The following is a 27,899-nucleotide window of genomic DNA, read 5'->3' as shown; positions in this document are numbered from 1 at the left end:
TCCAGAACTTTTCATCTTCTTCAACTGAAACTGTACTGAAAAAAACAGTAACTCTCATTATCTTCTCCTTTCAATGCCTGGCAATCAAAATTCTAACTTTGTCTATGAATTTGACTACTCTAGGTACTTCATATAAGTGGAATCTTACAATATTGGTCCTTTTGTTTCTGTAGCTTTTAATGGTATTTCCTTTTTAAGGCTGAATAATAATCCATTGTATATATATGCCACATTTTGTTCATCTGTTCATCTGTCAGTTAGCATTTGAGTTTTCAGTGTTGACTATTTTGAAATATGCTGCTATGGGATGCCTGAGTGGCTCAGTCTGTTGACCCTCCGACTTTGGCTCAGGTCATGATCTCGTGGTTTGTGAGTTTGAGCCCCACGTCGGGCTTGCTGCAGTCAGCCTGTCAGTGCAGAGCCCGCTTTGGATCATTTGTCCCTCTCTCTCTCTGCCCCTCCCTCACTTTCTGTCTCAAAAAATAAATTGAAATATGCTACTACGAACATTGGTGTGTTAATATCTGAGTCCCTACTTCCCATTGTTTGGGGCATATACTCAGAAGCAGAATTCCTGGATCATATGGTAGTTTTAAGTTTTTGAGGAACCGCCATGCTGTTTTCCATAGTGGCTGTACTATTTTAAATTCTCACCAGCAACGCACAGTTTGCCAGTTTCTCCACATCCAGTACCATTTTGTTTTCTTGATAGTAGCTATCCTAATGAGAATGAAGTTATCTCATTGTGGTTTTGATTTACATTTCCCTAATGAATAGTGATGTTGAACATTTTTTTATGTGGTTATTGGTCATTTGTGTCTCTTTTTGGAGAAGTGTCTATTCAGGCCTTTGCCCATTTTTAAATTGGGTTGTTTGAGGGTTTTTGTTGTAGGGATTCTTTATAGATTCTGGATATGAACATCTTATGAAATTTATCATTTGCATATATTTTCTCCCACTTGTGGGTGGCCTTTTCATGTTTATCTTGTCTTTTGATAATAAGTAGAAATTTTAAATTTTGATATAGTCCAGTTTATCTTTTACTTTTGCTGTATGTGCTTTTGATCTGAGAATCATTGCCGAATCCAATATTCATGAAGCTTTTCCCCTATGTTTTCTTGTAAGAGTTTTATAGTTTTATAAAAACATTTAGTTTGTGATCCTTTTGGGGTTAGTTTTTGTATATGATGTAAAATAAGGGTCCTGTTGTCCTTGTTGAAAATCATTTGACCAGATATGCAAGGATTTATTTCTGGGTTCTCTATTCTATTCTGTTGGTCTTGTGTCTGTCATATGCCAGTACTACACTTTTTTTTTTTTTTTAATGTTTCTTTATTTTGAGAGAGCACGCGAGCAGGGGAGGGGCAGAGAGAGGGAGAGAGTGTCCCAAGCAGCCTCCACAATGTCAGCGCAGAGCCCAGTGCGGGGCTCAGACCCACAAACCGTGAGATCACGCCTGAGCTGAAACCAAGAGTCAGATGCTCAACCAACTGAGCCACCTAGATGCCCCCAATACCATACTTTTTTTAATTGTGGCCAAAAACACATAACATGAATTTACCCTCCCAGCAGTTTCCAGGTATGTGGTATAATATTGTCAACCACATATACATTGTTGTATAATAGATCCCTTGAGCCCCACTCCCATTCTGCCTGACTGAAATTCTAGACATACTGAAAAATACCCCACCTCATCCTCCTTCTGGCCCTAATTTTGACTGCTTTAGATACCTCATATAAGTGGAATAATGCAGCATTTGCCTTTTTGTGACTTACTTGTTTAACATAATGTCCTCAAGGTTTATTCATGTTAATAGCATGTAATGGTACTTCCTTATTTTTTTAAGACTGAATAATATGTCATTGCTAAGTATATACCACATTTTATTTATCCATTCATCTGTCAATTAACATTTGAGTTGTTTTCAACTTTTGGCTATTGTGAACAATGCTGCAGTGTACATGGGTGTGTAAATATCTTTCTAAGATATATATCCAGAAGTGGAGTGTTGGATCATATAGTAATTCTATTTTTAATTTTTGAGTAACCTCCATATTGTTTTCCATAGCATCTGTGCTGTTTTATTTACATTTACTATTTTATAACAGTGCACAAAGAGTTCTAGTATCTCCACATCTTCACCAACACTTACTTTCTGGTTTTTTTTTTTTTTCTTTTGATAGTGGCCATTTAACAGGTGTGAAGTGATATCTAATTGTAGTTTGGATTTACATTTCCCTGATTACTAGTGATGTCGAGCATCTTTTCATGTGTTTGCTGGTCATTTTTATATTGTCTTTAAAGAAATGCCTTTTCAAGTCCATTTTAAAATTGGGTTATTTGGTTTATTTGTTTGGAGTTGTAGAAGTTCTTTATATATTCCTGACATTAACCCTTTATCAGATACATGGTTTGCAAATAGTCTCTCCCATTCCATAGGTTGCTTTTTCACTTTGTTGATTGTTTCTTTTGCTATGCACAAGCTTCAAAGTGTGATATAGTCTCTTTTGTCTATTTTTACTTTTGTTTCCTTTGCTTTTAGTGTTATATCCGTGAAATCCTCATCAAAATAATTGTCATGAAGTTTTCCCCCTTATGTTTTCTTTGGGGAGTTACAGTTTTCAGGGCTTATATTTAGGTCTTAATTTAATGTATTTTGAGTTAATTTTGTACATGGGTCCACCTTCTTCCTTTTGCATATGGATGTCTACTTTTCCCAACTCTGCTTGTTGAAGAGATTCTCCTTTACCCACTGTGCAGTTTTGGCACCCTTGTCGAAGATAATTTGACTATATTTGTGGGGGGTTATTTCTAGGCTCTTTGTTTATTCCATTGGTTTATCTGTGTCTTTATGCCAGGACCATACTGTTTTGAGTATTCTGGTTTTATAATAACTTTTGAAATTGGGAAATGTGACATCTCCAACTTTGTTCTTTTTCAAGACTGTTTGGGCCCTCTGGGGGTCCTTCGAGATTCCATGTAGATTTTCTGATGGATTTTTCATTTCTGCTAAAAAACATAATTGGGATTTTGATAGGGATTACATTGAATCTGTAGATGGCTTTGGATAGTATTGACAATAATAGTAAGTCTTCCAGTCCTTGCACACAGGATGTCTTTCCATTTATTGATGTTGTCTTTAATTTCTTTCAGCAGTGTTTTGTAGTTTTCAATGTACAAAACAAGTCTCTTTGCCTTCTTTCTCCATTCCTGAGTATTCAGTTCTTTTCAATGCTATTGTAAATGCAATTTTCTTAATTTCCTTTTCAACTTGTTCATTGTTAATGTATAAAAACTGATTTGGGGGTGTTGATTTTGTAGTTTCCAACTTCGCTGACTTCATTTATTAGTTATAACAGGTTTTTGAGGAAGCTTCAGGGTTTTCTACATAGAAGATCATGCCATATGTGAGTAACCATCATTTTACCCCATCCTGCCTAATTTGAATACCTTTTATTTCTTTTTCTTGCTTAATTGCTTTGGCTGGAACTTCCAACACAATGCTGTGTTGAATTTATGTGGCAAAAGTGGGGATCCTTGTCTTGTTTCTGGTCTAAGAGTTTTGAAAAGCTGTCAGTGACCATTGAGTAAGATGTTCATTGTGGGTTTTTCATATCTGGTTCTTTTCTATGTTGAGATAGTTTCCTTCTTTTCCTAGTTTGTTGAGTGTTAAGTTTTGACAGATGCTTTTTCTGCATCAATTGAGATGTTTATGTCTTTTTCTCCTTCATTCTTCATTCCTTGATTTTTGTATGTTGAACCACCTTGCATTCCTTGAATAAATCCCACTTGGTCGTGGTGGATAATCCTTTAATGTACTGTTGAATTTGGTTTGTTAGCATATTCCTGAGGTTTTTTGCATGAATATTTGTAAGGGATATTGGTCTGTAGTTTTTTTTTTTTTTTTTAATGTTTATTTTTGAGAGACAGAGACTGTGCAAGTGGGAGAGGGGCAGAGAGAGAAAGGAATAGAGCTTCTGCAGTGGGTTCTGTGCTGACAGCAGACAGCCCAGAGTGAGACTCGAACTCACAAACCATAGAGATCATATCATGAGCCAAAGTTGGACATTTAAACGATTGAGCCGCCCAGGTGCCCAGTCTAGTTTTCTTGTAATATCTTTGGCTTTAGTATCAGAGTAGTGCTCTCTTCGTAGAATAAATTAGGAAGTATTCCCTCTTCTCTTCAGTATTTTGGAAGAGTTTGAGAAAAGTTGATTTTCCTTAAATGTTTGGTAGAATATACCAGTAAAGCCATCTGGCCCTGGGCTTTTCTTTTTTGGAAGATTTTTTTTTTTTATTATTGGAAGATTTTTGATGACTGATTCAATCTTTTTATTAGTTAGAGTAATATAGTCTATTTAGATTTTCTTTTCCTTCTGGATTCAGTCTTGGTACATTGTATGTTTCTGGCAGTTTATCCATTTCATCTAGACTATCCAGTTTGTTGGTATATAGTTGTTCATAGTAACCCTTAAAATCTTAAAAAAAAATTTTTTTTTAATATTTATTTTTAAGAGAGAGAGAGAGCACACGAGCATGGGGGAGACAGAGACAGAATCCGAAACAGGCTCCAGGCTCTGAGCTGTCATCACAGAACCCGATGCGGGACTTGCACCCATGAACCTTGAGATCTTGACTGAGCCGGAGTCAGATGGTTAAGCTACTGAGCCACCCAGGCACCCCTCTTAAAATCTTTTTTTTAATTTCTGTAAAATTGGTGGTAATGTCCCCATTTTAATTTTATTTCTTTTTTCTTAGTTAACATAGATAAAGGTTTGTCCATTTTTTGGATCTTTTCAGAGAATCAAATCTTTGTTTTTCTATTCTCTATTTTGTTTATCTTTGCTTCAACTTTTATTCTTCCAATATTTATTTTTTGCTAGCTTTGGGCTAAGTATGTTTTTTTTCTAGTTCCTTAAAGGTATAAGGTTAGGTTGTCGATCTGAGATATTTTTTCTTTTCTAACATAAATGTGTGTAACTATAAATTTGCCTCTTGGGGCTGTTGTTGCTGTATCTCAAAAATTTTGAGGGGCGCTTGGGTGGCTCAGTCGGTTGAGCGGCCAACTTCGGCTCAGGTCGTGATCTCGCGGTCTGTGAGTTCGAGCCCCGCGTCGGGCTCTGTGCTGACAGCTAGGAGCCTGGAGCCTGTTTCAGATTCTGTGTCTCCCTCTCTCTGACCCTCCCCTGTTCATGCTCTGTCTCTCTCTGTCTCAAAAATAAATAAATGTTAAAAAAAAAAAATTTTAATAAAAAAAATTTTTTTTGGTATGTTGTGTTTCCAGTTTCTTTTAAGATATTTTCAATTTCCCTTTTTGTCCCATTGGTTGTTTTTAGTATGTGTTACTTTTGGGCCATGTGGCTGGCTCAGTCAGAAGAGCATGCTATTCTTGATCTTGGGTTCGTGAGATATTGGGTGTAGAGGTTACTTTTAAAAAAAGTCTAAAAAAGATGCTTGAAAAATAAATCTTTGCACTCCTACCCCCAAGTTTAACAGTCCACAAGGAAGTAGTGTTTTGTTTTGTTTTGACTTTTGATTCTGCCCTTCCTTTTGAGATCTCTATGTTTGTTTTATTTATTTTGAAACATTTATTTTGAGAGAGAGAACAAGTAGAAGAGGGCCAGAGAGAGAGGGAGTGAGAGAATCTCTAGCAGGCTCTGTGCCAACACCACGGAGCCTGATGTGGGGCTCAAACCCATGAACTGTGAGATCATGACGTGAGCTGAAACCAAGAGTCAGATGCCTAACCAACTGTGCCACCCAGGCTCCCCAAGATCTCTACTTTTAAAGAGGTAGAAAGATGTAAGTTAGAAATATAGATAACCCAGAATGATACAATTGGAAGTTTTACTGGTTTCTGCCATTCAGATTAAAGCACAGTATGGCATTCATTGTACAATTAATGAACTTTTCCTTTTTTTGTAATTTTTTTTAATGTTTATTTTTGAGAGAGACAGAGCATGAGTGGGGGAGGGGCAGAGAGAGGGAGAGACACAGGATCTGAAGCAGGTTCCAGGCCCTGAGCTGTCAGCACCGAACCTAATGTGGGGCTCGAACTCATGAACCTCGAGATCATGAGCTGAGTTGAAGTCGGATGCTTACCCCAGTAATGAACTTTTACATTGAAGTTTTTAGTTTGTTTTGTCGCTCCAGTTTGGTTTTTAAACACAGATACAGAAAACAGCATGGGACGAATGTATAACCTGCTAAATTACTGAATGTGGGTATCCATATAGTTACCACCCAAGTCAAGAAATAGAACTCTACTGGCCATTCCAGAAGTTTTCCTTGTGCTTTGTTTGACCTGCTTCCTTCTCCCTAAAGGTAACCACTGTCCTTTCATAGTAATTCTTTCTTTGTATTTCTTTATAGTTTTTAGTCTTGCTGTATTATTGATTTTTTTAAGTTTATTTTTTATTTATTTTTATGAGCGAGTGTGCGGGGAATCACAAGCAGGCTCTGTATTGTCAGCGTGGAGCCTGATGGGGGGGCTCAAACCCATGAAGCGTGAGATGGTGACCTGAGCTGAAATCAAGAGTCCAACAATCAACTGACTGAGCTGCCCATGCACCCCTGTTGTTGTTTTAATATATTTTTTTTTAAGTTTTTAACGTTTATTTATTTTTGAGAGACAGAGAGATAGAGCATGAATTGGGAAGGAGCAGAAAGAGAGAGAGACCCAGAATCTGAAGCAGGCTCCAGGATCTGAGCTGTTAGCACAGAGCCCGACGTGGGGCTCGAACTCACGGACCATGAGATCATGACCCGAGCTGAACTCAGACACTTAACCTACTGAGCCACCCAGGTGCCCCTTAATATTTATTTTTGAGAGAGAGTGTGTGTGCATGCATGAGCTGGGGAGGAGCACAGAGAGGGAGACAGAGGATCCAAAGCAGGCTCTGTGCTGTTAGCACAGAACTCTATGCTGGGCGTGAACTCAAGAACCGTGAGATCATGACCAGAACCGAAGTCAAATGGTTAATCAACTTAGCCACCCACGAGCCCCTTGCTGCTGTTCTTAAGAATATGTGTTTTGAGTGTCTTTTAATCTGTAGGTTCTCTTTATATATAGATTATTTAACTGTTGAAGAATCTGGGCCATTTGACCTGTTGAATTTCCTAAGTGTGGATTTTGCCAGTTGTATACTTATGAGTCAGTTCTAGTCTCCTCTGTATTTCCTGCAAATTGCCAGGGGATCCAGAGACTTGGTGACACACAGATTTGATCCTCTTGTCATTCTGGTATCCTCTTTTATCAAGATGCACATAATATTTGGTGGTTTGTTCTTGTGATCTACTGTGAAGCAAATTACCCTAAAACTTATTGACTTAAAACAAAAATCCTTTTATTGTATTTCTTGGGGCGCCTGGGTGGCGCAGTCGGTTAAGCGTCCGACTTCAGCCAGGTCACGATCTCGCGGTCCGTGAGTTCGAGCCCTGCGTCAGGCTCTGGCTGATGGCTCAGAGCCTGGAGCCTGTTTCCGATTCTGTGTCTCCCTCTCTCTGCCCTTCCCCCGTTCATGCTCTGTCTCTATCTGTCCCAAAAATAAATAAACGTTGAAAAAAAAAATTAAAAAAAAATCCTTTTATTGTATTTCTTAATTTTGTAGGTCACAGATTCTAGCAGGGCTCTGTAGATGATAATTCTGTTCCATGAAGTTTGGTGGATGGGCTGGTCTGGAGGTTCTAAGATGACTTTGTTTACATGCCTGACACTCTGGTAGAAATGGCTGGAAGGCTGGACTTAGCTGGGCTCCTCTTGTTTACATGTAGTTTTAGGTGTCTTTACATTGTCTCTCCAGCTGAGTAGTCCGAGTTCTTACATAGTAATTGTCCAAGAATTTGTGGACATGTATTAAGACCAATAAATATTTTGGGGAGATGCTTTGATATACCCTGTTTCTTTTTTTTTTTTTTTTCCAACATTTATTTATTTTTGGGACAGAGAGAGACAGAGCATGAACGGGGGAGGGGCAGAGAGAGAGGGAGACACAGAATCGGAAACAGGCTCCAGGAAACAGGCTCCAGGCTCCGAGCCATCAGCCCAGAGCCTGACGCGGGGCTCGAACTCACGGACCGTGAGATCGTGACCTGGCTGAAGTCGGACGCTTCACCGACTGCGCCCAGGTGCCCCTACCCTGTTTCTTTTTAAAGTGCACTGATTTGGGCGCCTGGGTGGCGCAGTCAGTGAAGCGTCCGACTTCAGCCAGGTCACGATCTCGCGGTCCGGAGTTCGAGCCCCGCGTCAGGCTCTGGGCTGATGGCTCAGAGCCTGGAGCCTGTTTCCGAGTCTGTGTCTCCCTCTCTCTCTGCCCCTCCCCCGTTCATGCTCTGTCTCTCTCTGTCCCAAAAAATAAAATAAACGTTGAAAAAAAAATTAAAAAAAAAAAAAAATAAAGTGCACTGATTTTATCCCCCATCCATGAATCTTGCTGTAGCAATTATTACTGTGGTATTGAAATAGTGATTGTCTATTTTTCTCATTCCTTCTTACATTTATTAACTAAGCATTCTTCTGTAAAAAAAAAAAAGATGTCTTACATCTTACAGATAACTTCTCTGCAGTTATTTATTCGATCATTATTCACATCATTGTGGACTCATGGGTATTTGCTTTGTTTTTGAGTTATAACCCAACACTATCCTAATAATCTACTTTCTTACACCAGGTTTTTTATCTTTGCCCATTGAGCCCTTTCATGTTAGCTTCTATGTCCTTTGGACTTTAGGCTAGTTTTAAAAATGTTTTTCTAGGGGTGCCTGGGTGGCTCGGTCGGGTGAGCATCTGACTTTGGTTCAGGTCATGATCTCACAGCTCGTGGGTTCGAGCCCCACGTTGGGCTCTGTGCTGACAGCTCAGAGCCTGGAGCCTGCTTCGGATTCTGTGTCTCCCTCTCACTCTGCCTGTACCCCGCTCATACTCTGTTTGTCTCTGTCTCAAAGATAAACGTTAAAAAATTTTTTTAATGTTTTTCTGGCCTACTTTCCTTGTAAAGATGTTATTCTGTTCATTATTTTCTTTTTCCTCCTGTAGCTATATAGCATTTGACCTCAGTTGTTTTTTTGTGTGTGAAATTAGTCTTTCTGAACTTTAGGAGGTGTGGTTAACGGTAGTATTTTCATCTTCAAAGAACTTTGTTTTCTGTTGTTTTCTGATAGTATTTACAAATATGATAGTTTGATTCCTAAGATTTCTTAGCTTTGTTACCTTCTCCTTTTCTTCCTTTGTCTCATTTTACTTGTCCTGCATTATTTTGATTCAGTTCACAGCACTTGTCCTCAGTTTGGAGTCCTATCCTGTCCTTCCAATTACAAGAGTTATTAGCTCCACTGCACCATCTCCTTAGATTTTATGTAGGCCTCTTCTACTCACCTGCTTTTGGATTAGACAAAACTCTTCCACTTTCAGTGCTCAAATTGTCTCTCTGTTCTTTCTTTCCATTGAATATCTTTTGGCTCTATAGGTTTTCCTCTGCTCTTAGATCCATTAGATACCCTGTTGTTTTCCTCTGATTATGCTTTTACTGAAGCTGAAACTACACGGGTCTTATAGATGTTACTGGTTTGTCTCCAGCAACTTATATTTTGGGGTTCTTAGAGATAACTAAATAATATCCGGTTTTGTTTTAAATGTCCATAGTGCTTTAATTTTGTTCGTTAATTGGTGTGTTTTCATGAGGGCATTTATGGAGATTACAAGGCTTCATAGAATCTTTCTGCAATTATTTTTTTTAATGTCGGTTTGAGGGGTGCTTGGCTGGCTCAGTCAGTAGAGCATGCAGCTCTTGATCTCAGGGTCATCATTTCAAGCCCCATGTTGGCCTTTGAGCTTACTTTAAAAAAAAGAAAAAGAAAAGATTAGGGGCCCCTGGGTGGCTCAGTTAAGCGGAACCTGGAGCCTGCTTTGGATTCTGTGTCTCCCTCTCTCTCTCTCTGCTCCTCCCCTGCTTGCACTCTCTTTCTCAAAAATAACCATTAAAAAAAAAAAAAAAAAAAAAAAAAAAGACTGGACGCCTGGGTGGCTCAGTCGGTTAAGCGTCCAACTTCGGCCTAGGTCATGATCTCACAGTTTCTGAGTTCGAGCCCCATGTCAGGCTCTGTGTTGACAGCTTGGAGGGAGCCTGGAGCCTACTTCAGATTCTGTGTCTCCCTCTCTCTCTCTGCACCTCCCCCGCTCATGTTTGTACTCTGTCTCTGTCACAAATAAATAAACTTAAAAAAAATTTTTTTTTAAATAATAAAAAAAGAAAAAAAGACTCGACTATAAAATATCAGTTTGAGCAAAATATATTTTGATGTCATTAAACTACAGGTGTGCTTGAGTTACTGGTTAGATACTGAATAGCTAAAAACTTAGGTGACTGGAAGATTTTTTGTGATACAATGTTTCATGCTTATTTTCCACCATCTTATTTGAATGCTAAAGGTTTGGGTTTTTTTTAAGAATTTTTTTTAAGTTTATTTTGAGAGAGAGAGAGGGAGAGAGAGAGAACATGGGGGGGGGGGGCGGGGAGGGAGAGAGAATCCTAAGCAGTCTCAGTGAGCACTATTAGTGCAGAGCCCGATGCAGGGCTCAAACTCACAAACCCCATGAGATCATGACATGAGCCGAAACCAAGAGTTGGACGCTTAACCGACTGAGCTACCCAGGTGCCCCGAAAGCTCAGTTTTATGTTAATAAACCTGTCATGAATTTCAGGGTCTCTCTGTTTTCAGTTTACTTTGGGAATTTGTGCAGACCATTTATTCTACCTGTTTCTCTTCCTTAACTTCTGTTTATCTTTGGAAAGATCTTGAAGAATCATTATATATTACTTGTGAAGTACTCTATCATCATAAGAAATTGACTAGGCAGATCTATGTGATCCCTTTTCACAATTGCCTTTACTCCTGAACTAAGATTGAAACTTTTTCTTCAGTTCCTTATTGCCAGACATTTTAGCCTTCTCCCAAGAAGAGGCAGTTTAGTAGAATTAGATTAGAATTTTATCAGTTGTTAATTAGTTGTCTGCTGTGTAGTACTGGACTTTGTTCTCAAAGCTATCTTTCAAAGTAGAACTCTCTTTTATAACTGTGCCTGGCTGTTAGAGACCAATTCCTGTGCTTTTGTTCTATTTTTATTTTAATAGATATATTTATTTTCTCCTGTGAAAATGATTTTAGCGTCATGTGTAGTACTATGCCAAACATAAATACATCAGAAAATAATAGAAGTATGAGAAGTATTCACTTGGGGTGAGATCATTTTTTTGCTGTCTTATTCAGGAACTAAAGACTGAAAGGTAGGCTTATTGAGACCAATATGAAATATATTCTCCTATTTATAGGTATATTAAAATGGTTTCTAGACTCCATTCTCAGAGTGAACAAAAGTTTATTCAGGTGGAAAAGAAACATCCAACGTACAGATAGGTTTGGAAGTTACACAGTGCCAGTTTTAGTAGGAGCTTTTGGGACTTTTTTTCTTCATACTCTCCCCCCTACACAATTAATGATTCTGATCAGCAAGATTAGATCTATTGACCTGATTGATAACTCTCATGCCTTCCCAGAATGAGTCAGAAGAATTTAGGTAATACTTTTGTTGAACAGGGCCTATAAATACATAGTTTGAGGTATTGGCTGAATTAGTGGGTGATTTAGCTTGTCAGATTTTTGTTATACTTTGGTCTATATGTGTTTTTATGTGTATTGAGATACATTAAAATTATTTAGTAAAATAATCTTTAAGACATTTTTGTTTGGTCTGCTTTCAGGTTCATGCATGGGAGATTTCAGACCAATTGTTACAGATCCGACAGGATGTGGAATCATGCTATTTTGCTGCACAGACCATGAAAATGAAGATTCAGACCTCATTTTATGAGCTCCCCACAGACTCTCATGCCTCTTTACGGGACTCATTACTAACCCATATCCAGAACTTGAAAGACTTGTCACCTGTCATTGTAACGCAGGTAAATCCTGTGCTTCTCATTAGGGAAATTTGTAAGGTCATTTGGATTCATCAAATTAATTTTGATTGACATTGCTAGGCCATGTTAAGTAATGTTAACAACTTTATTACAGACTCATTGCTATGTTCTTAAGTGGATAGAAAGTGAAAATGTAAATCTTCTATATTGATCTTAGAGTTCATTTGATTTAAAACCAATTTAAATACCAGAAGTGGGGGAGGTGAGTAGAAGTTTTCACAGGCAGGAATGTGCCCTTCCCCCCACCCCACTGTTAAAATTGCAGATGATAAAAGTACTGTTTACTGTTCTGGGTCAGAAGTCTATATAGTTGCTTTAAAAAAAAATCCTTTCTGGCTCAATTGGCTGGTAAAATTCTCATGAATGAAATAGTGAACCATCTGGCCTTTCGCCCTTAGACTGGGAAATACATTGGAAAGGAAAACTGGAAGCTTTAGTGAATACATACTCACATGTGTTCTCTGCCTGGCGTAGAAGTGCCCTTGAAGAGGAAGGAGGCTTTTGCCTAAGGCTTCAAGATGAGAAATGGAAAGAGAAGGGAAATGGCATTCCATTACTTGAGAAGTGAGTCAAAGGGCTGACTTTGTCAGTAGCTTTGGCCTTTTGGCAAAGTATAATTTATCTGTCCGTGAAGTTCTATGGTATTGCCAAATAAAAGTAAGTATTAATGTATTCTGAGGAAAATCTATAGTGTGTTCTTTCTGGCTTCTTTTTGTTGTTTTGGTTTTTTCATTTTTAGAGGTTAACTTTTTAAATCCTAGCAATTGGTAGCCAGCCCAGAAGAGTTTACATGGATATGTAGTTGTGGAGGTGAGGAGAGGTAGGGGGGTGTCAGTCTTCGTTGTCATATTGTTTGGAAAAAGTTTAGTTTCTTTGCTTGCCAACTAGTGTTGATGGTAACCCTGTATCTGTTCATCGATTCATTTATTTATTCTCTCTTATTCAGCTGGCTTTAGCAATAGCAGATCTTGCACTACAGATGCCTTCCTGGAAGGGATGTGTGCAAACATTGGTGGAAAAGTAAGTTGTACTGACTGTATACTAGCATTTGGAATAACTACTAAGCTACAAAGAGAAATTTGTTAGCATTAGCTAGACATTTGGAGTATTTTCCCAAACCCTTAACGTAGAATTATTTATTATTAACTTTTGTTGGATTAAAAGAAAATCATTTAAAATTTAAGTATTACAGAAGTATGTTGCGTGGGACATAAAAAGCCCTTAAAATTACACACACATGTTCCTTGAATTAACTGCAACAAAGTCTTTCGCGGTCTTGTGGGTCACTCCCACTAACTGACATGTCAGCAGTTCTATAAAAACATTGTCAGAATGTTTTAAGATTATTAAATTGAAAGTCATATGAGGCCCTGGGTGGCTCAGTTAGTTAAGCGTCCGACTTTGGCTCAGGTCATGATCTCACAGTTTGTGAGTTCGAGCACCACATTGGGCTCTCTGCTGTCAGTGTGGAGCCCACTTGGGATCCTCTGTCTCCCTCTCTCTGCCCCTCCCCCATGCGTGCTTTCATCTCTCTCTCTGTCTCTCTCTCTCAGAAATAAAAATGAACATTAAAATTTTTTTTAAAAGTCATGCATAAAAGTTCTTATAAATTGGGGTTTGTTTCTTATCTGTTCAAAAGGACAGTATCATTTTTAGATACACAGAGCCTGCTACTTTGAATAAAAGCATTTCCTCATGGTCTTGGCAAGATAATCTTGGTATTTGCTTGCATTTTGGTTAAGAAAATTATTTTTGAACAAAGTGGATGTCCTTTTTACTACAGTGCATCATTAAGGCCTTTATATGGATAATTTATTTTTTTTGTTTTAAGAAAATGTTTACTAAGAAAATTAACACATGCTTCTTGAAAAAATTCTAATAGTATGGAAGGTTTCAGGGTAAAAGCCTTTCTGTCTCCCTATTCCTATATTTCATGAGTAATCACTATTAATGATTGGCTGTATAGCCTTCCAGACTTTTCTCTTAAGCATTTTAAAATAAGTGCATATACATTTTAATGTACTATGTATTCATTTGTTCATATGTAATATATTCCATATACTTTTTTTACTTAATACATTGTGGACATCTTTTCATGTTAGGACATAGATATTTCATTCATATAATGGCTGTGTATGTTCCATTGTATGACTGTCTGTAACCTTTTTTATCCTAACTATGGAGGACCTTTATATTTTCCCAGTTTTTTGTTATTACAAAAATACCACAGTGCATATTTTTGTATACTTTGCATGTGTATGTGAGATTTTTCTGAGAGAGAAATTTCTGGAAGTGGAATTGCTAGGTCAAAGATTATACAAGTTGAAATTTTGATCTCCAGATACCTCTCCAAAAAATTACATATATATCTTTTCCACTTTAGCAGTAGTAAAAATGCTGCTTTTGTAGGTTATTCTGAGGCCTGTTGTTATCTTATGTGATTATTTTCTGACTTTAAATAACTTCTGTCTCTCCCCTTTTCTTTTCCAGATACAGCAATGATGTAACTTCTCTGCCTTTTTTGCTGGAGATCCTTACAGTGTTACCTGAAGAAGTACATAGCCGTTCCTTACGAATTGGAGCTAACCGGCGCACAGAAATTATAGAAGATTTGGCTTTCTACTCTAGTACAGTGGTATCTCTATTGGTGAGGAAGCTTAAAATACTAAGTTGCTCCCTAGAGGCAAAAAGCCATGGTTGTTATTTTCTAATTCAATATCAGTATTGTGACCCACACCTTCATTCCCAAAGAATCTGAGCCATCAGCATTCCTGCTGTTTTTTGTTGTTGCTTCTGTAGTTTTACATTAATCTTTACTATTGAGCGTGAATTACTAAGAAGCTCTCTAGAAAATTCTCTGGGTTCCAGACCAAGAACTTCTTGCTTCCATTGTGTAGAAGGAACTCAGTTTTTCCTTGGTTTTTGGGATCAGTCACTCCAGCCTACAGATTAACCCCCTGCCCTTTTTTTCCCTATTGGTTCAGTGGCATAAGAAGCCCAAATTGTCCAGGTGGTGGACTTTATTCCAATTTACTGGAATCATGTTTGTGTTTTCCTGGTGGAAGCATTCCTTCCTTGGGACCAAGATCTCAAAACCAACAGAGCTCAGATTCGCTGTTTACTATACATCCTTTACCCTGATAGGAGTTCCTTGATTAGACAGGATTCCATATGGTTGGATATGGCATTCGGTGAATCCATAAATGATACATTGCCGACAGAAGCATTGCAAGCAAGGAAGGCATATCCATATCCAGAATATGAGTCTCTTCCTTCCTTTCTTCCTATGAGTCTTGTCCTTCAAATCTCTGCTTCCTTTGTGATAGAAGTGCAACATAATCAGTCAATCTGGTTCCTATGGCTGATGGTGCCATTTTAGGGACTCAGTGTTGGTCTCTGCTGTTGGCAGGTTTGATACTCATCAGTAGTTTTAACTTAGTGGAAGTCCATGTTAATTCTAGTGTAGCCTCCATCCCTGCTACTGTGGCCACTTTGTTTATGAGGCCATTGAGTAAGCACTGGGTTGCTGGGGAAGGAGACTGATATTATAGAGCTTGTCATTTTGTCCCTCTGTCATTGAAAGATTCCTCTGTATTCACACAGGACAGAAATCATTCCACAGTCTGTGCCTATTTGTATACCATTCATATGTACTTCTGCCTCAGACTTCTTGTCACCAGTCTTCTGACCATGCTTCTTCCAAATCCCTGATCCTCCATAGCACTGAAAATTGTCCATAAATACATGTAGATCCATATTTTCTTTTTTTTTCTTAATATTTATTTATTTTTGAGAGAGAGAGAGAGAGACAGAGTGCAAACAGGGGAGGGGCAGAGAAAGAGGGAGACAGCATCTGAAGGAGGCTCCAGGCTCCGAGCTGTCAGCACAGAGCCCGACGAGGGGCTCAAACCCATGAACTGTGAGATCATGACCTGAGCTGGAGTTGGATGCTTAACTGACTGAGCCACCCAGGCACCCCTGTCATTTTCTTTTTGTAAGCACTTAAGTGAAGTCAAAAGAATCCACTTGACACTACAGTCCTTACAGTCATCATTACTGGGACAGTGGTCAACTGCAGCAGCCGCTTGGACTCTCCAGTCATATGCTTGACTAACACTTCCTTGTAATTGACAACAGACAATAGCTTGATTTGTTGTGATGACATCTGAAAAATTTTTCCCTGTGGTACTTAATAAACTTAATAAGGTCTATAATTGTGTCATGTCGCTTGTCATGTTACAGAATCTAGAAAATGAAATTAGTCCATAATTGCCAGGAAAAATAGGCTGGCTGTAATCCAAGGTACCAAAGACCTCTTAAAACCATTTTCATGGTTTCCCCCACATTCCCTTATTCGTTCTATTCCATCTCATTTTGTCAGTATTATACTTTTGTCTTCTATTCAGGGGGAGCCATTCGTAAACATTGTGTTGAACTTTTAAAAATTTCAAATATTATTCTTTTTTTCTTACAGTTGAACTGAGCCTGTCGTCTAATATATTTTTTTCCCTTCATTTATGCTTCATTTTGTTGATCAATTCTTACCTCTGCTATATTTTTACTAGTGAACTCTTCTGGCATTTATCTTTCAGCTTTTGAGGCTTTGCTTTAAGAGACAGTTCTGTTTTGTTTTGTTTTTTATTCAGAGACAGAGTTGTTAATAATATAGTTCTTCAAAAAAATTTTTTTTAATGTTCTTATTTATTTTTGGAGGAGAGACAGAGAGAGAGACAAACAGAGACAGAGCATGAGCGGGGGAGGAGCAGAGAGAGAGGGAGACAGAGAATTCGAAGCAGGCTCCAGGCTCTGAGCTGTCAGCACAGCACCCAGTGCGGGGCTCGAGCTCACAAACTGTGGGATCATGACCGGAGCCGAAGTCAGATGTTTAACCGACTGAGCCACCCAGGCGCCCCAATAATATAGTTCTTAAAGAGGAACCCAGGGTAACTTAGTTCTGAAGCTTTATGGTGTGTGTTTGATTTAATTAGCAGATTTTTTTCCCTTCAAAGCAACTAGATTTAGATGTAGGGTTTTTCCAAAATTCTGTTTTTGAGTCAGAAGTTAGAATGTATAGTCATTCTATACATTTCATTTGTAAACATCCTGTCTTAGTAAATTGAAATGTCATTCAGGAAGTGTAAAGGCCAAATAGTTCTGTAATGACTTTACATCAAGAGCTTCATCAATTCAAGTTTATGTGTGGTTGCAGTGAACTTAACTTGAATCATTTCTGTTTTTCTTCTTTGATTTCAATTCAGTTCAGTACAATTCATACTAATTGGGAAGTATGAATTACAATTGCCTGATGATACTGCAAACATAAGGGGACTGTGGCTACCTAGAAGTACAAGGGTCAACATTTAGACCACTGTGGAATTCTGTACCCCAACACATGCCTCCCAAACCCCATGGCAATTATATTTCTAATCCGTTACTTGTAAAAGTTATTTTGAAACATTTTTTTAATCCAGAAAAAGTTACATTACACTTAATTTTGGAAAAAAATATACATCACAAAAACAGTTTGCAGAGAGAAACAGTGGTGAGTTTTAGTCTGAGTTTTCATTTTATCTCTTATCAACCCACCATATTTATAGTAGAGTCACTTTATGTGGAATGGCGTATTTGCTAGAATGTTCAAGTGCTGAAGCTGAAACATCAGCTTTTCATGTGGGGATGTACATTAGTCGGGCTAGCTTATTTTTATTCTGTAAAATCAACTGCATAGACGAGTACTATTTTAAAGACACTTTAAAAAAAAATGCTTATTTTGAGAAAAAGAGAGCGTGCATGAGCGGGGAAAGGGGCAGAGAAAAAGGGAGAGAGAATCCCAAGCAGGCTCCACGCTGGCAGTGCATAGCCTGACAGGGGACTTGATCCCATGAACTGTGAGATCATGACCTGAGCTGAAATCAGGAGTCGGACGCTTAACCGACTGAGCCACCTCATTGCCCTTATAGACAATTTTTTGATGAGATTACATTAATGAAGAAGTGGGATCTAAGAAACAGTTATTTCTGAAACACAGCTATTTTGAGGGAAGTCTGTAATCTATCTCAGCTTCCCAGGTGACACAGTGGAGATAATAGTGCCTGCCTGTAGCTTTAGTGGGGATTAATGAAGAGTGTTGAGAGCAGCATCCAACACTTACAAAGCACTTTTGACTGTTAGCTGTTATTATTATCCTTCTCATTATTACACCTATAAGGTGATTGGACCTAGTGGTTTAAATATAAAGTTGGGCATTATTTAACTTTTTTTTTTCCTTTTTTTCAGATGACCTGTGTAGAAAAAGCAGGAACAGATGAGAAGATGCTTATGAAGGTCTTCCGCTGTTTGGGAAGTTGGTTTAACTTAGGAGTTTTGGACAGTAACTTCATGGCTAACAATAAGTTACTAGCACTCCTTTTTGAGGTTTTGGTAAGGAATGGCTTTGTTTATGAAAGTATTTCTACCACATAGTCGCTTTCGGTAATAACTAACCTTCTGGGACATCGTGTTTTCAGATTTCTGCACGGTGATTGGAAGGTGTATAGTAAGAAAGCAGCAGTGTCCCTTCCTTGTTACCAAGTACCAAATTAAGGTATTAGTATTAATACTCAGAATAGAATGTAGTTAGATTTAATAGGAAAGCGGTCTTATACATAGATCCGTGATTTACATATTAAACTCTAAGTAACAAAAACCATTGGTCTCTTTTTACCTGTTTTAAAAATATAATAATGGTCATTGGGGCTCAGACAGTTATAGGTGAGAATAGTATCTTCGCAATTGAGATAGTTCACTTAAGCATCAGGGTTCACTTAAGCATAGGGTAGATTTAGGGCTTTTGAGATTAATGGAATAAACAGTAGTATCTTCTTATATATTTATGCATGTCTTCCATAAACTTTGAAAGTGATAATGCCTCTTAATACATTCCTTTGTCTTGGTAGATAGGACTAAGCAAGCATGTGGAATAAGACTACTTTTTAACACAAGGAACAGCAATATCTCAAGGACATATTGAACAGGTCTTTGGAGATGGGAGTGACTTTGTCCCGTTTTCCTGGATAGTTACCTTCCATGAAGTCATTAGTATGGAAGCTCTGTGGATACTGGTTGTGTGCTGGTGCACTACTATTTAGAAGATGGTAGCATGATACTGGATTGATACTGCTGTGAAAAGAAAAGGAAAAGGAAGGCATATTCAAGGAGACATTTTTGTGTTTCATTGTTGTCAGTGTATTTATGCTGTATTCTTGCATCAGGAGCGAAGACTCAGGAAAGTTAGGATGCTAATAATTATTTTGCTATCATGTCTGTTGATGCCCTACCTTAGTAATGGTAATTTGTGTTCTCATGTCACCAAGTTGTGTGAAGAGTAGTCAGTATAAAATTAAAATCCCACTATTGGCTGAAAAATTTATGATTATGATTGATTACATATGAAAGGAGCACAGTCTAGAATCCACTTCAAACTCAAGACAGTGTTACTTCTGGGAATTAAGACTGGGGTAAGGAATGAGCTCAGTAGTGTGCCAGCATGATACCATCTTCTCTACTGATCCACTGTCAGGACTTCTCTGCCACTTAAAAGAAGAGTGATTTTAGGGTCAGGGTCAAATATATTCTCATTCTTCTTAGATTCATTGTGGTTCAAAATCATGGCATATTTCAGTTTGCTTTATAGTTTGACCACAACTTTATTATAAATACAGCCTTTGCTCCCATAGTTCTTTTTTTAAAAAGCTTTTACAAATATGATACTTCGTATAACATTACAAAAGAATAAATTTGAACATTTAATTTTTACAATGTAGTAATAATCAGAAATATTTATGAATCTACCTCTTAACCTAAGAATAATCTAATGAATGATTTACATATATCTGTGTGTTCTCCTGACCTTGCTAGTACAGCTCTGGAGATTCTAAATGTCCTTGTATTTTATTATTCACAGAAGACTAATATGCCTTTACTAAATTTATCCATCCTCTCAACTGTATTCTCCTGAGTAGAAACCCTAGAGGTCTCGCTCTTTGAACCTTCTTCTGATCTGCTCTAATTTGTATCAGTTGCTCTTTAGATCTGCTCTCCAGCTGTCATCTTGGAACTTCTCTCTACTATGCTTCTGGATTGGATTGTTTCTTGAACCTCCTTAAATACCTTCCTCAGAAGGATATGTGGGAAATAAACTTTGGATTTTTGCATTCCTGGGAAACATTTTTATTTTGCTTTCGTTCTTGGTTGGTGGTTTAACTAGATATAGAGTTCTAGGTTCAGTATTTTTTCCCTTCAAGATTTCCCAGGCCTTTCTCTCTTGTATACTCGCAGGCATCATTGCTAATGAGAAGCTGAATAACTGATCTTTGCTCCTTTCAAAGTTACCTTCTCCTCTCATCCCCAGAAGTTACAAGAACCTCCGCTGAACCTTGATATTCTGAAATAGTATGATAATGTGTTAGGTATGGGTGTTTGAGACTTGTTGGACGCTTTTATTTTAGGTAGTACTTGAATATCAGAAGAAAAAAAAAGATGGAAAAGATTTCCACAGACTAAAACAGGGGGCGGGGAACACATGGCATTCTGTTTGAAGGAACTGGTATGGGGGGAGAAAAAACATGGAATTTAGAAGTCATGTGACTGTGGTTAAGGTACAAAAAGGCTGATTTGCCTGGCATATAGGGAAATAGAAATAGGACAGGGAAGATTGATGAATATTGTCTGATTGAAGGCCATGACTGTTAGGCTATACATTTAAAGTGCATGTTCAGAAACAGGCTGTAATTGTTTTGCTAGTACTTGGATTACGGCCCAGTGATCATACTTCATACTTCCCCATTCCTGCTATCTCCCAGCAACAAGATAAGACCTCATCCAACCTACATGAAGCTGCTTCAGATTGTGTGTGCTCAGCTCTCTATGCCATTGAGAATGTGGAGACTAACTTGCCGTTAGCCATGCAACTTTTTCAAGGAGTCCTGACATTGGAGACTGCATATCATATGGCTGTGGCACGTGAAGATTTAGACAAGTGAGTAATTATTTCAGGCAGTAGCCCTGGGTTCCATCCTTCGTGATTCTTTATGACTCTATTTGTAAATAAAGACACCACATCCTAAAGATGGTCTACTATTCTCAACTGAACCTAGAGTGGTAAATTGGATGCAAAAAGAGAGATTGTAATCATGGAGGGGATCCTCACAAAGGATAAGGCTCCAAGAGTTAGGGGTGAACTTTGGAGTATCAAGTATGATGAGTCTGTACATATAATATACAGATTTCTGACGTGGTGTTCTCATTACTCTTTCATCTACAGAGTTCTGAATTACTGCCGTATTTTCACTGAACTGTGTGAAACTTTTCTTGAAAAAATTGTTTGTACTCCAGGACAAGGTCTCGGGGACCTACGAACTCTGGAACTGCTGCTCATTTGTGCGGGACATCCTCAATATGAGGTAGTGTCTATATTATGCTAAAGCCACTATTCTCCCAAGCTGTATGTTGCATATTACCTATATTCCATCGCCACTCGTCCCGCTTTTTACTTGTGGGAAACTGTAGTCTTATTTTTGATAAACGTGATATAGGAATTTCCTCTGTATTGGAGCTTTTTCTTTTTAAATTACATTTGGGTTTCTGCTTTGAATTCTTTTCTGTTTTCTTACCTGGTTAGCTGGGCTGACTGCCCTGGGCACCTTAGGGAACCCATTAGAAAGAAAGTGTAGTACTTTTTTACTGAGTCCCTTCTCTACATCCAGTTATTCTTTTTAGAGCTTTACAGCTCATATAAAATCTTCACTCTGCATCTATAAGTTTTAACATCCAAAGTTTTTCTCCAAATTGTGGGTGGGAATGAGAAAGAGATTGAGGAGTTCCTGGGTGGCTCAGCTGGTTAAGTGTTAACTCTTGGTTTTATCTCAGGTCATGATCTCACAGTTCATAAGATCAAGCCCCCTCTGCGCTGATAGCATGGAGCCTGCTTGGGATCCTCTCACTCCTTCCCTCTCTCTGCCCCTCTCCCACTTGTGCACATGCGCGCTCTTTCTCTCTCTCAAAATAAATAAACTTTAAAAAGGTAGGGGGAGGGATTGAAAAGATTTAAAAGTCTATATTCCAAAATCTCTACAATACCCTGCCTCTTAAAAGAGTTGGCTAGATTTTTAAAAATCTTGTTTACTCAAGAAATTTTGCCTCCTCTTAATAGTATAAGAAGTGAGAAGGAACTCCCAAATTGGGTATTGTTTTAAATAGATCTGTTTTGGATCCTTGATGGGAAAAGGGTGGTAAGGCCCCTCTTAGGGAGAAGCACAGGAGTGCTGTGATTCTCATCCCTTTTTCTCTTATTACATAAAAAATAATGTTTATTTGTTTGGCTTGAGCTCATGAGGATACCTAGATTTGGATGAAACGCAAAACATTTTGGGGAGGAAGTACAGCACTATGTAATAGTTATCACTCCTTTAAATAGTTCATGAGTAAGATGAACTGTGGATAAAGTCCCAGACTCTTCCCTTTCTGTCCCACTCAAGAAACTAGGGGAGTAAAAATGACATAAGGTTGGTATTTTCAGGGATTTGCAGATGGTTCGTCTGGCAAAAGGTGTGTTAATCTCAAAACGAAAGGATTTTAGGGCCGCCTGGGTGGCTCAGTCAGTTAAGTGTCCGAATCTTGATCTTAGCTCAGGTCTTGATCTCAGGGTCATGAGTTCAAGCCCCACATTGGGCTCTGCTCTAGGCGTGAATCCTATGTAAAAAAATAAATAAATGAAAGGGTTATAGATTTGAGAAAAAAATACTTTAAAAGAGACTTCCATTTCTGTATCTGTTTCTCTAAATTCAGAATCTACTGTTGAGAAGTTATCAGCTAAATATAGGGACTGCATAGCCAGTCATCCTAAATAGAGTTTGGGTCCTAACATGGGAAGATAGTTTGGGAGGATAATAATAAATCTGCTAGAGAAAGCAGGTGCCTTCTTAACTTCTACTCATAATATTTTAAAGTATATATTCTTTCCTATAAGGCTCTGGTAATAAAATTGTCTTCATATTCCATTCCTTTTCTGATTCAAATAAATCTTTTCTTTTTCTCTAATTTGACAGGTAGTAGAAATTTCCTTTAACTTTTGGTACCGACTTGGGGAACATTTGTACAAAACTAATGATGAAGTTATTCATGGAATCTTCAAAGCTTACATTCAGAGGCTGCTCCATGCCTTGGCTCGACACTGCCAGCTAGAACCAGACCATGTAAGTTTCCTTCTCCGCTTCTTCAAATCTTAATTTCCTACACTTTTCAGTGCTAATTTGAAAATGAGCTGAAAAAAGGAATCCGCAGGTTTTCTATCACTCTGTAGCTTACACTGAAGGAATCAATACCAGTATAATGAAGGGTATAAGGCTTATATAGAAAGAAATCAATTCTGCTGAGCCAGGAATCCTTCTCCTGGGAATTTACCTTAAATAATTTTAAAGAAAAAAAAAATGGCTATTTTACGTACAAAGCATTATCTGTAAAATAAAAAAACGGTGAACTCATGTACAACAATATAAGAAGAGTTACGTAAATTATGATGCAGCAACTTGATGGACAATTATGCAACAGTTAAATGTAGTGACTTCTGAAGTAGTAGGAGTTGGTTTGCTAAATGAAAAAAATCAGAATGTAAAACTTTATATGCTGTATTTTTAATAGTATAATAGTATAGTGTATAATGTTTAATAGTGTAATAGTATAATTAAATAGTATAATGGTTGGTTTAAAACTAACACAAAAGTAAAGTATTGGAGGAGGTGGAGAGTTATATATGATTTCCCTCCCCCCCCCCCACAAAATACACATTTTTCTTTATACTGATTTTATAACTTAAAATATAGGAATAATCTACTTGCCTAGAAGAATATATACTAGAATTTTAGTAATAAATTTATAGTAATAAAATAGTCCATTGGAAAACTCTTTAACCCCCTTCTTGCTTAGTTTATTCAAATCTTACAGCATTTATTTCATCCTTTTGGTTGGTTGGTTAGTTGGTTTAATTCCTGTCCCTTAACCTAGGACTTGGAGAGGTTTTTTTCCATTGCTTACAATTAAATCTGACATGAAAACTGTAACTGCCTTTTTTCTCTTTATTTTAGTGTTAACATTGTTGTTTGAGTCATGGTATTTTCCATCTCCAAGAATCTTCATGATGATGTAGTCTGGTGGTTTTCAATCTTTCTTTCTTTAGTGTTTTTTTGGTTTTTTGTTTTTTTTTTTTAATGTTTATTTCTGAGACAGAGAAAAAGAGACAGAATGTGAGCAGGGTGGGGCAGAGAGAGAGGGAGACACAATCCAAAGCAGGCTCCAGGCTCTGAGCTGTCAGCACAGAACCTGACGAGGGGCTCGAACTCACAAACTGCAAGATCATGACCTGAGCCAAAGTTGGACGGCCAAGTTACTGAGCCACCCAGGCACCATTCTTTAGTTTTTTAATTGAGGAATCTTATCTTCAACTACATTATCTTAAAGCAAGGAGGTTGGACTCGATCAGCAATTCTCAATAGTACTAAGGTTTTTTTTTCCAGATAGTCATGGATAAAGATTCTTATACATGCCCTTAACCATCTCACAATTGGAAGTATGAAATAAAAATGATCGATTTTTTTAATGAAAAATTTCAAATGTTTGGCAAAGATGAAAATTTTACAGTGAATATCTATGCCTATTATCTAAATTCTACCATTAATATTTTACTATACTGTATCTATCTACAGTATAGTATCTGTCTACCTACATAAAATTCTTCTTAAAGTCTAATTCTGTTTTGCATCTAGTTGTGATAATGATTTTTGTGAATCTTTTTTTTTTAATTATTATTATTTGAAAGAGACAGTACACGCGAGCTGGGGAGAAGGGCAGAGGGTGAAAGAAAGAATCTTGAGCAGAGTCCATGCTCAGCCTGGAGCCCATTGTGGGGCTTGATCCCATGACCCTGGGATTATGACCTGAGCCAAAATCAAGTGAGACACTTAACTGACTGAGCCACCCAGGCACCCTGATTTTGGTAAATTTTGAACCATGAAGCTTCAGAGGCTTCTTCAGTACTAAAAAACTGGACCTTGTCTAGATAAACTTAAAAGCTCTTAAAATTACCACCTCTTCCAGATCACTTCCCACTCTGACCACTCCAAATTTTTCCAACAACAGAGCAAGGTATGACTTGGAAATGGGGAGCAAAAAAGGGAGAACAGTTTCTCATAGTAAAGGTAAAAGATAGGTTGTATTGACTTGACATACCTAAAAGTTTAGGACACCCTGTATAGTAAAATACCCTCTGATTTAGGCAACTTATCTCTTGTTCATTGGTACTGAACTGCTGAGTGGCTTTTTCTTTATTCTCGATTTTCTAGAGGTCAGTGAAAGCCTTAATGAATTTAAAACAAATGTTATCTGACTTGAAATTTCAGGAGGGAGTTCCTGAGGAAACTGATGATTTTGGAGAGTTTCGTATGAGGGTGTCAGACCTGGTGAAAGACTTGATTTTCTTGATTGGGTCTATGGAGTGTTTTGCTCAGGTAAGTCCATTTGGCGATGCTTAGCAGTTTTACTGATCACTTTAGGTGTGTTCACTTCTGTGTCTTCTGTAAATGTTCCACCTTTTTCTTCGGTTTTAATGGCTGAATGGGACAGTAGATATGCAGGTGCCTAGCACACTGCCTGGCATATAGTAGCTTTATTTAGTATCTTACAAGCAAATTGCAGACTATGGATGTTTCAGTTACGGTTTTTATTCTTGCTAATGAAAGCTGTTCCACTTGTCCAGTTGGAATGGAAAATCATAGATGAACCTTAAAGCCCCAAGTATTTATAGGGAACTTGGACCTAGCCAGGAAAAGTAGGCAAGTTTTTCTGCTTTAATAATTATGTACCAACTCCTGGCAACTCTTTTAGTTATTTGGCATTTCCTTTGTCCACACTGACGGTTGGATTCCTGTGCAGTTTCATCCCAGAGGTGACTATACTAGAGTAGAAGATTCATAGTCCTGTGATTTTTCCTGACAATCAGTAACATTTTCCCTCATGAGGTTGCAGTCATCACCATTCCACATCACTTAACATTAGCATAATTTCAGGTGGTTTTCATATTACTGGATCATGCTCTAAGCTCTAAAATACAAGTTTTGATGCTTTGTCAGCAATACTGAACTAACCCTTATTTTATTTTATTATTTTTGGTAACCCAGCCATTTTGTGTATTTGGGGCATAATCTGATTTAGAAAGTGTTAATAAAATTAAAATTATTTTCTTTATATTAAGCAAAGTGTGTTTATTGATATAATTACAAAGGGTTGGAGATTCTTAGAAAGCAGATTCAGTGAGATCACCAGATCACAGGCAGATGACCTGTGTTCAGATTTCAACTCTTCTCTCATTGGCAATGTGGCTTTGAGCAAGTTACTTGTTCTTCAGACCCCAGTTTACAAATTTACATAAATTAACAGTGTTATCCAAGATATTTTCTGTGGAGCACCAGCCGTAAATGATGTTTTTTGGTAAAAACAAAAACACCCCACAAACAAAACACCAAACTATCCTCAATTAAATTTAGGAAATGACTGAAGCAGTCTGTGAAAGGCTTTGTGAAATCCTACAACAAGAGAATTCTTTAATTTTCTTACTTAGCAGTGTTTGTTATTTGACTGCAGAAATCCTATTTAGAATAACACCCAGTCACATTCCACAGATGGATATGCCCTGGGAAATTTCTGGACTAGAACATCTCTGAGTGTTCTGCTTGGTCTCCTTTTTCTTCCCCTTGCTTGGATATAGGATTGTGATAGATACTTCTAAATAGCTGCTTTTTTGGAATTTAATCTGTACTGCCAGTTTTGATGCAGACAAGTATTTAAAACGATAGAAATGTAAAATCAATACATACATAAAAAATTCACATTGTATTTCAGTTTTAAGTGTATATATGTATTTATCAGCTATGATCAGGATCAGGAAAAGACACTTAAATATTATGTTTTGCTTTTCCATAATATTCATTTTGTGGGCGCAGATGATAACCTTGATATACTCTTGGGGATCTAACTGGGTTTATTTTAGATATTAAAATAACATTTACTTATAGTCAGTGAAGATGTGAAAAAAGAAAATAATATTCTCCCCTGGCTCTGAGAGATAATTAGATTTAGAAACAAGGGGCTAGATTTATTTTAACTAACAGGATTTTTTTGTTTTGTTTGTTTTGGAATTCTATTCTGTTTTCCTTTTAATGGATCCATAATCCACCTCTTCTTCTCTAGTTATATTCTACTCTGAAAGAAGGCAACCCACCCTGGGAGGTGACAGAAGCGGTTCTCTTTATCATGGCTGCTATAGCAAAGAGTGTTGATCCGTGAGTGTCTAATAAGTCTTTTGCTGGGAACTCTAAATATCAAAGGAAGGAAAATTACCATTTTTTTCTTATATGGTATATATTTGGAAATTCTCTTAGAACTTCTTCTATAATGCTGCCTAGTCTTCTGACTTCCAGAGTCTATTCTAGAGTAGCATGCATTGCTGATATCCATGTTTTAACCACATTTCCTAGAGTTAAAATTGTTTTGTTTTTGATGCTAGGAAGAGAATGTTGATTTATCTTTCCAACCGAGGCTCCCTTGTGAAAGTTGGTACAATCAAAAATTTGTTAGGCTGTTAAATTGTTGGTACTTGATTAAAAGCAGTTGAATAGGCACTAATTGGCTCTCATCTGATTCTGCGACCTTCAGTAAGTTATTCTTACAAATATTTCATTATATTGTTCTCCTTTTTGTCTGCCTTAGAGAATCATTTGCGAGTTTCAGAGAGGCAAGACATAGACACTGTTTCACCTTAAAAGAGGAGCAAAATCTAAGGGGCAGTTATTTTGCTATTGCCACTGGAAATGTTTAAGTTAATTAGAATTTGATTC

The 27,899-nt window shown here is 37.6% G+C and overlaps 1 protein-coding gene across 2 annotated transcripts in view; it reads left to right on the top strand.

Moving 5' to 3' along the window:
* The window catches only part of TNPO3 (transportin 3), a 78,188-nt gene that overhangs the window by 18,049 nt on the left and 32,240 nt on the right, over nt 1-27,899 (top strand). For both annotated transcript variants that reach the window (XM_047840736.1, XM_047840744.1), the window contains 9 exons: nt 11,758-11,958; nt 12,923-12,996; nt 14,467-14,623; nt 18,253-18,396; nt 20,817-20,992; nt 21,278-21,416; nt 23,061-23,207; nt 25,407-25,514; nt 27,253-27,344. In XM_047840736.1, the coding sequence (XP_047696692.1) occupies nt 11,758-11,958; nt 12,923-12,996; nt 14,467-14,623; nt 18,253-18,396; nt 20,817-20,992; nt 21,278-21,416; nt 23,061-23,207; nt 25,407-25,514; nt 27,253-27,344 (1,238 nt within the window). The remainder of the gene's footprint in view (nt 1-11,757; nt 11,959-12,922; nt 12,997-14,466; nt 14,624-18,252; nt 18,397-20,816; nt 20,993-21,277; nt 21,417-23,060; nt 23,208-25,406; nt 25,515-27,252; nt 27,345-27,899) is intronic.

This window comes from Prionailurus viverrinus, chromosome A2 (assembly GCF_022837055.1).
Source record: "Prionailurus viverrinus isolate Anna chromosome A2, UM_Priviv_1.0, whole genome shotgun sequence".
NCBI lineage: Eukaryota > Metazoa > Chordata > Mammalia > Carnivora > Felidae > Prionailurus > Prionailurus viverrinus.
Note: the sequence above shows the minus strand (reverse complement) of the source record. Positions and strands in the feature narration are given on the sequence as shown.